A 13,144-nucleotide genomic window follows, 5' to 3' on the forward strand; every position below is an offset into this window, starting at 1 on the left:
TCGGTTCCATCACGCAAAAGGAATTGTTTTCCATTTTTCAGGTGAAATTATTATTTGTTGCGATAAGTGAACTCGTAAATTCCTTACCTTCTCTATGATACACAGCAGATCGATGACGCTGCCAACATCAACATGATGTTCGCCCGATTTGCTTCCTTGTATTGTGGCCTCTGGTATTACGATTTGTAGATTGACAAAATGAGATATCAACCCCGAATTGCTGGAAATCTGGAAATGGAAATCGAAATTGATGTTATTTATATTATCTTACAAATTTTTTAATGAAAGTCTTGTTTACAAGGTATCCCAAATTGGTTGATGTTAGCTTTTTCTGGTACTTCTAGACTTGTTAGGTATTTAAAATGAAGAAGTACTTTTTTCCACACTTAGTACAGGAGAAAAAAAAGTTATATATAGTGTCGTTTTTCCATTGAAAAAGAGCCTTTGGAAGGTTTCGATAGTTTTCAGATATTATCGAAAATATTGAAGTTATGGCATATTTTCAAAATCGACAAAGTATTAAAATTTGGGTTTATCTTCAAGACAAATTAATATACGCGAAAGGGTTTCCACTAATAGACTATTCACGACTCTTTTCAAGGTTTTCACATGTATATCTATAGTTGGTAAGTACCAAAAACAGCCAAAACCAAGCAATTTGGGATACCCTGTAGGTACACATAAAGATATAAGCAGAAATTTTGTATTGAACTTATATTGCTTTAATATGAGACACATCACCTTTGCTTTCAGAAAACTAGACTAGCCCCGGGTTTCATAAAGCTTGATCGGGGAATCAACGCTTGACTGACGAATAGACGTCAATTTGTTTTCAACCGATAATTCAGCTATGATCATTCAGAATATCATTCTCGCATCAAATTGAGATGTTTATACGTCCATTCAATTATTTTCAATTGCTACTTCTTCAATATATTCAGAAATGGAAAGGTTTCAGTGATTTCGTTTGAGAAATCGAGTAACTGTCAAATCGTCGATCGGACAATCAAAGATTTATGAAACCCGCTGTAGGTGTTTAATGTCACTTAGAATATATCAAATTCTTTTTTCAAATTTTCACGTATGTTTTCATTCGTTAATTTCTTCCCCATCAAAAATATTTTTTCACTATTCATAGCTAACGTACATATGTGCCTAAGGATAATTAATTCTCGGAAAGAATTCCGGAAAATTCCAATATATATAACCGTTGTATATAAAATTGCAACGTGGTGTAGTAAAAATTATTATTTTGAGATAAAAAAAAATTGTCGTTTTTGAGAGTGTACGATAACTCTATTATTGAGTGTTCCAGTATTATCCATTCATTCCGATCATCGAAATTTTTGGAAAATCGAATTATATCACACAACTTTCGACACTCAAGACCACCTAGGAGAAGTACGTACAAAATGACATGGTGTTTTGTTTTTTCATCATAATTATTTATTTAACGCAATTTTAATCAATCTTCTTGGTTTTTATTCATTTTAGGTTCATTGACTATTAGTATCAAAGTCTTTTGATTAAGTAGGAACTATAATAAAATATATATTAAGAAAAAATACAACCGATCACAAAAACCATTTTGCCCATATACTACGGACAAAATGACATACTGAAATATTAAGAACACAATTCACAAGTATATCGTTTGGTAGACTTTGGGAGATTAGCGCATAAGCATGAGCCAAAAAGAGAACAAATCCTACATCGTAACCAAACCTCACTGAGATAAGAACATGAAATGAAATCTTCGCTTCTTGAGCTATCATCTATCTGAGCGGTTTGCCTCGATAGTCTCAATCTCTTTTCTGATGATGGAGTGTTGGTAGCAGGAATATTTCTTTCATCATCATCAGAAATTTCTTTAAGTTGTCTCTTTTTTCTGCGCGTGGATCCTTTGGTCCGTTTTTAGCAATAATTTCTTGCATTCTTGGAGCAGAAGTTGAAAAATTAGTAGCAACTGGATATGTCAGTGATTGGTACCAGGTCTTTTACCTTCAGCGAGGAATTTACTTTATCGTCATATGTTGCTGTTGGACGTGAAATAGATAGGCATCGGTACTCGCATCTTTTTGGACTAAAGAAGTTGAGTCATTCAGTTGATGGCTATTTGAAGCCTACTTGCATTCTGAATAGTTGCAGCTTTTTCACACGCTTCATTGAACAAACGCCCAATATGTCGCGTTTCAAAAAACTTTATGTGCTCCGCTAACTCCAGCTCAATTGCAGCTGAAAATGTTATTTTGAATATTCCTAAATCTTTAGAGTTACACTCCAAGGTTTGGTTCATATTGAGAGCATATCTTCTAAGCGTCGCCTGATAAATACCGAATGCTTCCGTTTCTTTGCTTCCATACTTTAATAGCCTTACTCATAGATTCTTGGCTCCAAGACTGCCGATTAGTTTATCTTTCGTAGTTTCACGGCGTATCACCTGGACAATATGATAAATGTTTATTAATAGAAACTTAACGGACAAAATGACATACTATGTCATTTTGTCCATTGTTTATGTATGTCATTTTGTCCAAATGTAAACAATAAAAAATCATAATTTCATCAAACAACCAATAATTGCAATGAAATTAAATGGAATCACTAGATATTTCCATAGTTTATAGATTTTAATAGCAATAATCACAAAAAAGCAGCAAGTAATTCACCAGAGAGAAAGAAGAAAATAGCTGTGAAATAAATTTTTTGTAAGCACGAAACACGGCGTGGTAATGGCGCTCAACATTTCACAGTATGTATTGTAAATATGGCTGCCTTCATATGATACATTTGTTGGAAAGTCGTTAAAGCACACCAATTTTGAAATAAGGCGACTATGTCATTTTGTTCATATATGTCGTTTTGTACGTATTTCCCCTACTTCCTTCAGATGCTCTCGAAACAAAGATTCCAAAACTAACGCAAGGATCTCCAACTTCAAGACGTCTCAACAAGAATCCGGAGCAGTCGGAGATACCTATCAGGATATATCCGTCGTGAACTTTCTCGTTTCGAACATTTTCACGAATAGATTCTTCCAGTAAAATGTGAGTCGGTTTTATCACCCATGTAACGTCGATTCCGTAATGAAGGAACAGCCCTTCTGTTATAAGGAAGCAGTTACGCGAACTTAAAGTTCGCTCGTAAACTTTCTTGGAAAGTCTGTTTATTTCTTTATTCCGAAAGGCGCGCTGAATAGTTTCAAATATGATAAGAGGAAAATTTCAATATTGCACAATATGCGTCCTTTCATTATTCATTCGTTCAACTTGTTCACTGCATTTTTAATTGATCAAATGATTTTATGTTTCGACGGGTCCTTATTGAATTCCATTTCTTCGTTTTGACATAAATTATAATACAAAAAGTGCTTGCATTCGATTGAGCCCAAATTTTGAAAGAGACAATGCAATATGAAATATTTTACGTAAGGAACAACGTGACCTATCTGTGTCTCTGTGTTAAGAAGTTTACAATATTATTTTTTCATTCCATTCTGTATTGGAACTCTTTATGGACCATGGGTAAACTTAAATTCGAATGCATATACAGGGTGTTTCATAAACATCGCGAACAAATTCAGGATATTGTTCTGCGAGTCATTTGGAGTCGGAAAGTTCCTCTCTGCCTTTAGCGGGAATTGCTTATTTTCTAGATACAGGGCGTTGAATGTATTCCAAATAAATAACTTATTCGTCATATTTTCTTATGAACTTGAGATATTCGAATTAGAATACGTAAAAAAGGATACCCCAATAGTGTGATTATTTCACGTTGAATACCTCGTCTTCAGCAACTACAGACTACAGTGGCATTGTATACTACTGGCACTGACTTTCATACTTTTGAGAAAAAAAGGTACCTACGCCAGTACTTTTTTCCAAAATTGTTTCTACAATTCTTTTTCAATTTAGAACAAAAAATTTTTGCGTTTTTTCTCTAGGCTCCACTTTCCATTAAAATATTCTACACTGTTTGCTATTCAAAAAAATACTAGAGTAGAGCAACCGAACAATCACTTTTATCACATCACAAAGCTTTTCAAATTACAAGAATTGTTGAAAAAGGCCGCTTGCAGCTAGGATACGAGAGTACAGTCTTCTTCTCATGGATTTTCCGAATTTGTTATTCACTTGGAAAACATGGAGTTCAAATAACTTGAAGATTATTATCCTGAATTTGTTCGCAATGCTTATGAAACACCCTGCATATGCTTATGTCACGTTTATATTTCGCATTTGGTATACTGAATGGTATAGATACCACAATATAATGACAATGTTGAAGGGGTTGAAGGGGTTAATGGTTAATCGTCTTCATAAAAGAGATTTGAAGTTAATAATACGAAATAACTCAAAATAGGCATGCAAACTCCTTAATCGAATGCCTCGGCGGCAAGTTCACGAAATTGAAAATATTATAAATCCATATATCTATCAGGTCCGACCGAGGGTCCGACTTTTGAGTATAGAATAACAGTAGGGAGCATAAGACCTGAAATTGAGAATCGGAAAGGTGCTAGTATATGGCCGACTGATGTTTCCGTATAATAATATATTTAAATTAATTGAACATGTAAAACACTTATCTATGAAATGTTCTACACCAACATCCACAAGATGCACAACTACAGACATTGAGAATGCACTGAGCATTCCCTATTCGGCTCTACTGTAAAAATGGCAGAAAAATGTGAAGGAGACTACCGAACATGCGGCCAATTGTTGTCTTTTTCTAGAATTTTCTTTGACCCACACTCACGTCTATTTCCATAGAAAAGAGGCAACTATAGGTTGCATCATAGCTTTCTCTATTTCTACAGAGCAGACACTTTCATGCGGGTATTGCTCAGTCCATTCTTCATGTCAATGTGCACAATTCACCATTTTGAATGATGTCATAGAAATATAAAACGAGATGATGTATTTGTTTACAACTTTGATAGCAATGGAAATAAATTTTGATAGAGAACATAGACCTAATATCAAATGGCTTGATATTAGGTCTATAATGGGGAATAACCATAGACATCACCTATTATTATGTTATCAAAAACATGACTGATGTGTCACACAAGGAGCTCTAATATGGTCGTTGCCGTTCGCAAGGTTTATTTAAAGGAAAAGTATGCACGTTTCTGGTATTTTATATTCTATGGCTCCGACTGTTTATGTGAAAAAATTTTAAAAACAATCGTCTTGCTGAAATATCTACCGGACACCCTTTATATCAATGGGGCTCCTTTCTGACATCTTTGTCTTGTGTTACTCGCGTCTCTATGCTCTACCCATGACATCTGACATATTTTAAAATAACAAAAACATAGATTCTTCTTTTTCTTTATCAAACAGACCGCTCTGCAATCAGTACCTAGTGCTCCTGAGTGAAGGAGTCTGATTATGGGCTCAGCCTGAAAGAGTATGCACTTAAGCTCTGATCATCAGATTATTTAAATGGAAATTCCCATGTTCCATATCTGTTTGTGACAGATCAAGGCGAAAATATTTCTATCCTTTAGAATACTTTTCAACATTATATTTTTGTATAACAATTCTTCTGATTCTTCTGAGGACCAAGAAATATGGAATTTTTTTTTGGGACCATCTATCTCAACTCAAACTGTTATTCAAAGTTTTTTTTGTTTGTTATTTCGCAAATGTTCCTTTCCAAAGATTTGAGAAACTTGAGAAATTTGAGCCAAAGGCTCCAATCATGTTAGTGTGAAGTTATCCACACTTTCGCAGCCACGGTTTATGACGTGTAGACTGTCGAAGTTGGGATACGGACAAATCTAGGTGCGCTGTCGCCAGATCTCCAAATATTTCGTATCCACGCTTATTGCTCGTTACTCATAGTTCTTCGTTATGATTGCAATATCGTGGACGATTGATAATGGTGTAGCCATTACTAAGAGTCAAAAAATAATTAAGTAATGAGTAGTATTGATGTTGATATAGTATTTCATCAATATTTCCATACAGAAATACTAGAAGAATTGATGATATATATTTCCGTTGTGGGACACAAAAGTATTCGATTTGGAAAACCGTTGCTGGAAATCTGTTCAAGACACAATACATATAACAATAATTTTCACCGCCATTGGTGACATTCGGGGAATTGAATCGTGCGAAATCATTACATTTTAGACCGTATTTCGCGAGATGTTGCGCGATAAGTAGTGGATTGAAAGTATATAAGAATGTGTACCCTAAGGGGGGTAAGGAAAAACAAGTTATCCTACTTTTTTACATTTCAGGCTGTATCGAGGAGGGGGTCCCGTGTTCGTTCATGATTTTTCCGTTGAAATATTGAGGAACACGAGTGCATTCGGGAAAATCATATTTTGTGAGTTGTACCACCGTAGGGGGGTCGGGGAACACCAAAATATCGAAATTTTTTACATTTCAGTCTGTATCGAGAAGAAGGTTCCGTGTTCGTTCATGTTTTTTTTCGTTGAAATATTGGGAAATACGAGTGCAATCGAAAAAACAATATTTCATAATTTGTACCACCGTAGGGGAGTCGGGGGACACCAAAGAATCGGAATTTTGTACATTTCAGGCTGTATCGAGGAGGGGGTTCCGTGTTCGTTCATGATTTTTTCGTTGAAATATTGGGAAACACGAGTGCAATCGAAAAAACCATATTTCGTAATTTGTACCACCATAGGGGGGTCGGGGGACACCGAAGAATCGAAATTTTTTACATTTCAGGCTGTATCGAGGAGGGGGTTCCGTGTTCGTTCATGATTTTTTCGTTGAAATATTGGGAAACACGAGTGCAATCGAAAAAACCATATTTCGTAATTTGTACCACCGTAGGGGCGTCGGGGGACACCAAATTATGGAATTTTTTTACATTTCAGGCTGTATCGAGAAGGGGGTTACGCGTTCGTTCATGATTTTTTCGTTGAAATATTGGGAAACACGAGTGCAATCGAAAAAACCATATTTCGTAATTTTTACCACCGTAGGGGAGTCGGGGGACACCAAATTATGGAATTTTTTTACATTTCAGGCTGTATCGAGAAGGGGGTTACGCGTTCGTTCATGATTTTTTCGTTGAAATATTGGGAAACACGAGTGCAATCGAAAAAACCATATTTCGTAATTTGTACCACCGTAGGGGAGTCGGGGGACACCAAATTATGGAATTTTGTACATTTCAGGCTGTATCGAGAAGGGGGTTCCGTGTTCGTTCATGATTTTTTGGTTGAAATATTGGGAAACACGAGTTGAATGTAAAAAAATTCCATAATTTGGTGTCCCTCGACTCCCCTACGGTGGTACAAATTATGAAATATGGTTTTTTCGATTGCACTCGTGTTTCCCAATATTTCAACGAAAAAATCATGAACGAACGCGTAACCCCCTTCTCGATACAGCCTGAAAAGTAAAAAAATTCCATAATTTGGTGTCCCCCGACTCCCCTACGTTGGTACAAATTGAGAAATATGGTTTTTTCGAAAGTACTTGTGATTCCCAATATTTCAACGAAAAAATCATGAACGAACACGGAACCCCCTCCTCGATACAGCCTGAAATGTAAAAAATTTCGATTCTTCGGTGTCCCCCGACCCTATGGTGGTACAAATTACGAAATATGGTTTTTTCGATTGCACTCGTGTTTCCCAATATTTCAACGAAAAAATCATGAACGAACACGGAACCCCCTCCTCGATACAGCCTGAAATGTAAAAAAATTCCATAATTTGGTGTCCCCCGACTCCCCTACGGTGGTACAAATTACGAAATATGGTTTTTTCGATTGCACTCGTGTTTCCCAATATTTCAACGAAAAAATCATGAACCAACACGGAACTCCCTACTCGATACAGCCTGAAATGTAAAAAATTTCCATAATTTGGTGTCCCCCGACCCCCCTACGGTGGTACAAATTATGAAATATTGTTTTTTCGATTGCACTCGTGTTTCCCAATATTTCAACGAAAAAATCATGAACGAACACGGAACCCCCTCCTCGATACAGCCTGAAAAGTAAAAACATTCGATTCTTTGGTGTCCCCCGACTCCCCTACGGTGGTACAAATTACGAAATATGGTTTTTTCGATTGCACTCGTGTTTCCCAATATTTCAACGAAAAAAACATGAACGAACGCGTAACCCCCTTCTCGATACAGCCTGAAATGTAAAAAAATTCCATAATTTGGTATCCCCCGACTCCCCTACGGTGGTAAAAATGACGAAATATGGTTTTTTCGATTGCACTCGTGTTTCCCAATATTTCAACGAAAAAATCATGAACGAACACGGAACCCCCTACTCGATACAGCCTGAAATGTACAAAATTCCGCTTCTTTGGTGTCCCCCGACACCCCTACGGTAGTACAAATTATGAAATATGGTTTTTTCGATTGCACTCGTGTTTCCCAATATTTCAACGAAAAAATCATGAACGAACGCGTAACCCCATTATCGATACAGCCTGAAAAGTAAAAAAATTCCATAATTTGGTGTCCCCCGACTCCCCTACGTTGGTACAAATTAAGAAATATGGTTTTTTCGATTGCACTCGTGTTTCCCAATATTTCAACGAAAAAATCATGAACGAACACGGAACCCCCTACTCGATACAGCCTGAAATGTACAAAATTCCGCTTCTTTGGTGTCCCCCGACACCCCTACGGTAGTACAAATTATGAAATATGGTTTTTTCGATTGCACTCGTGTTTCCCAATATTTCAACGAAAAAATCATGAACGAACGCGTAACCCCATTATCGATACAGCCTGAAAAGTAAAAAAATTCCATAATTTGGTGTCCCCCGACTCCCCTACGTTGGTACAAATTAAGAAATATGGTTTTTTCGATTGCACTCGTGTTTCCCAATATTTCAACGAAAAAATCATGAACGAACACGGAACCCCCTACTCGATACAGCCTGAAATGTACAAAATTCCGCTTCTTTGGTGTCCCCCGACACCCCTACGGTAGTACAAATTATGAAATATGGTTTTTTCGATTGCACTCGTGTTTCCCAATATTTCAACGAAAAAATCATGAACGAACGCGTAACCCCATTATCGATACAGCCTGAAAAGTAAAAAAATTCCATAATTTGGTGTCCCCCGACTCCCCTACGTTGGTACAAATTAAGAAATATGGTTTTTTCGATTGCACTCATGTTTCCCAATATTTCAACGAAAAAATCATGAACGAACACGGAACCCCCTCCTCGATATAGCCTGAAATGTAAAAAATTTCGATTCTTCGGTGTCCCCCGACCCCCCTATGGTGGTACAAATTACGAAATATGGTTTTTTCGATTGCACTCGTGTTTCCCAATATTTCAACGAAAAAATCATGAACGAACACGGAACCCCCTCCTCGATACAGCCTGAAATGTAAAAAAATTCCATAATTTGGTGTCCCCCGACTCCCCTACGGTGATAAAAATGACGAAATATGGTTTTTTCGATTGCACTCGTGTTTCCCAATATTTCAACGAAAAAATCATGAACGAACACGGAACCCCCTACTCGATACAGCCTGAAATGTACAAAATTCCGCTTCTTTGGTGTCCCCCGACACCCCTACGGTAGTACAAATTATGAAATATGGTTTTTTCGATTGCACTCGTGTTTCCCAATATTTCAACGAAAAAATCATGAACGAACGCGTAACCCCATTATCGATACAGCCTGAAAAGTAAAAAAATTCCATAATTTGGTGTCCCCCGACTCCCCTACGTTGGTACAAATTAAGAAATATGGTTTTTTCGATTGCACTCGTGTTTCCCAATATTTCAACGAAAAAATCATGAACGAACACGGAACCCCCTCCTCGATATAGCCTGAAATGTAAAAAATTTCGATTCTTCGGTGTCCCCCGACCCCCCCTATGGTGGTACAAATTACGAAATATGGTTTTTTCGATTGCACTCGTGTTTCCCAATATTTCAACGAAAAAATCATGAACGAACACGGAACCCCCTCCTCGATACAGCCTGAAATGTAAAAAAATTCCATAATTTGGTGTCCCCCGACTCCCCTACGGTGGTACAAATTACGAAATATGGTTTTTTCGATTGCACTCGTGTTTCCCAATATTTCAACGAAAAAATCATGAACGAACGCGTAACCCCATTATCGATACAGCCTGAAAAGTAAAAAAATTCCATAATTTGGTGTCCCCCGACTCCCCTACGTTGGTACAAATTAAGAAATATGGTTTTTTCGATTGCACTCGTGTTTCCCAATATTTCAACGAAAAAATCATGAACGAACACGGAACCCCCTCCTCGATATAGCCTGAAATGTAAAAAATTTCGATTCTTCGGTGTCCCCCGACCCCCCTATGGTGGTACAAATTACTAAATATGGTTTTTTCGATTGCACTCGTGTTTCCCAATATTTCAACGAAAAAATCATGAACGAACACGGAACCCCCTCCTCGATACAGCCTGAAATGTAAAAAAATTCCATAATTTGGTGTCCCCCGACTCCCCTACGGTGGTACAAATTACGAAATATGGTTTTTTCGATTGCACTCGTGTTTCCCAATATTTCAACGAAAAAATCATGAACGAACACGGAACCCCCTCCTCGATACAGCCTGAAATGTACAAAATTCCGATTCTTTGGTGTCCCCCGACTCCCCTACGGTGGTACAAATTATGAAATATTGTTTTTTCGATTGCACTCGTATTTCCCAATATTTCAACGAAAAAATCATGAACGAACACGGAACCTCCGTCTCGATACAGACTGAAATGTAAAAAATTTCGATATTTTGGTGTTCCCCGACCCCCCTACGGTGGTACAACTCACAAAATATGATTTTCCCGAATGCACTCGTGTTCCTCAATATTTCAACGGAAAAATCATGAACGAACACGGGACCCCCTCCTCGATACAGCCTGAAATGTAAAAAAGTAGGATAACTTGTTTTTCCTTACCCCCCTTAGGGTACACATTTTTATATACTTTCAATCCACTACTTATCGCGCAACATCTCGCGAAATACGGTCTAAAATGTAATGATTTCGCACGATTCAATTTCCCGAATGTCACCAATGGCGGTGAAAATTATTGTTATATGTATTGTGTCTTGAACAGATTTCCAGCAACGGTTTTCCAAATCGAATACTTTTGTGTCCCACAACGGAAATATATATCATCAATTTTTCTAGTATTTCTGTATGGAAATATTGATGAAATACTATATCAACATCAATACTACTCATTACTCAATTATTTTTTGACTCTTAGTAATGGCTACACCATTATCAATCGTCCACGATATTGCAATCATAACGAAGAACTATGAGTAACGAGCAATAAGCGTGGATACGAAATATTTGGAGATCTGGCAACAGCGCACCTAGATTTGTCCGTATCCCAACTTCGACAGTCTACACGTCATAAACCGTGGCTGCGAAAGTGTGGATAACTTCACACTAACTCCAATCATATATGTATAATACGGACCTGAAGTTTGATAAACGAGCTTGTGTTGAAAATGTTCGAAAAATTCGAGAAAATTATGGATTGAGGGCAAAGTGCCCTAAATATTTATTTATGAAATTTATCCACTTGAATTCCCGAAACTCGCGAAGATTACCAGAACAATCTCGAAGATTGGGTCTCAGCATAAAGATTTCACTATTCTGATTTGCTGTGTTTGAGTGTACAAAATATTCCTGAATATTTTCCACTATTCATTCAGGGATCTTCTATCTCAACCATACTGTAACTATAACTAAAAATTATCTTAGTTTTACCATAGTACAACTCAACTCCATAGCTCAAGTTCGGATAGAAAACACTCAGGCGATTGAAATGCATCTATGGTTATAGGGTCTATTAAGCTTATGGTGGAAAATACAGACTGTTTTATTCATTTGATCCATATTTTATGAACGATGTAACATAAGAACCACTCGGTATATTTCATCAATTTTTGCCGAGAATGTATGATATGGAGTCCAGATCCGGCTGAGGAAAATTTCATAACAAGGAATCATATCCATAAAACACCCTGTATATCGAAATTCATTAAAATAACCTAGTTACTGAAACTAAGTTATTACTTTCGGAAAATATGGAACAAATGACACCCTAAAGACATGGGGTGATTTGTAATCGTCTCTCTTTTTAACTTTTACGTTAATATTTGGAAAACCCACAAAATATCATTTTACATCTCCGTACTAGAGATTTCGCAGCTTTGAGAGAGTTCAGTACCTGCATGGTTCAACACGCATGGTTACGAATTTGACGAAGTGCAAAAAGCTCCTTTCTTCACGTCACTCCTTCTCTTGAATATTCCACGACTGCTGAAGGAAAAGGTGATGTTTCAGAACTTTTCTCTGTGAAGAATCATTTAATTTAGTCAATACTGCAACCCTTCGAAACAGGTGTCACAAATAACTTACGGCCTATATGAAAAAAGCATCGATGACGTCACTACACCCACTAATGATGTAGGTTATACTTTGAGAAAATGAAAAACTGTTTCAGGATTTTTTGTCGAAACTCAATGGTTATCTAAAAAAATAAATATTCCAACTTTCATGTTCTCACTATTCGAAAGGCTACATATAGGCTCTGAGTCTTCTTCTTCTTCTTCTTCATCTCATTAGTACCATTGCGGGGAGGCTGAAGAAGTATCAAATGGGAGGCTATAACTTCTTGAACGCTGAGGTTTTAAACGGCATTTTGGGAACAAACTCAACAAACGGAATCATAATAAACATTGTTGGAGCGGATGCCTGGGGTAGACAATTCCGATTTTATATAAACGTTGCTGGGAATTACGTAGACCATGTAACTCGAAGATAACTAATTCACTTTCGCGTGTGTATCTGTCGTATATTTCATACATTATTCAGTATCTTGAACATCCCGAATTTCAGTGGAGTTTCTCTCTGGGTGTTACCTATATATGACACTGCAAAAAACATTTTCAGATCGCGCATGAGCTTGTGTTTGTCTCAATGGTCGCATTCAGCGGACGGAGCGCAAAACGCTTCTGCTACCCATCGGTAGCGGTAGCGGTCGGGAACATGTTGAACGTTCGCTGGCAAGCCGAGATAGGATAAGGCAGTCCAACGAGCTGTCACTATCAGCTGATTAGTTGAGAAGTCTGTAGGAAAGACGTAAACAAACGGATTTTTTAA

The 13,144-nt window shown here is 37.2% G+C and overlaps 1 protein-coding gene across 2 annotated transcripts in view; it reads right to left on the reverse strand.

Moving 5' to 3' along the window:
* The window catches only part of LOC123308467 (lachesin), a 422,460-nt gene that overhangs the window by 41,058 nt on the left and 368,258 nt on the right, over nucleotides 1–13,144 (reverse strand). For both annotated transcript variants that reach the window (XM_044891126.1, XM_044891127.1), the window contains one exon: nucleotides 88–228. In XM_044891126.1, the coding sequence (XP_044747061.1) occupies nucleotides 88–228 (141 nt within the window). The remainder of the gene's footprint in view (nucleotides 1–87; nucleotides 229–13,144) is intronic.

This window comes from Coccinella septempunctata, chromosome 2 (assembly GCF_907165205.1).
Source record: "Coccinella septempunctata chromosome 2, icCocSept1.1, whole genome shotgun sequence".
NCBI classification, from domain to species: Eukaryota; Metazoa; Arthropoda; class Insecta; order Coleoptera; family Coccinellidae; genus Coccinella; species Coccinella septempunctata.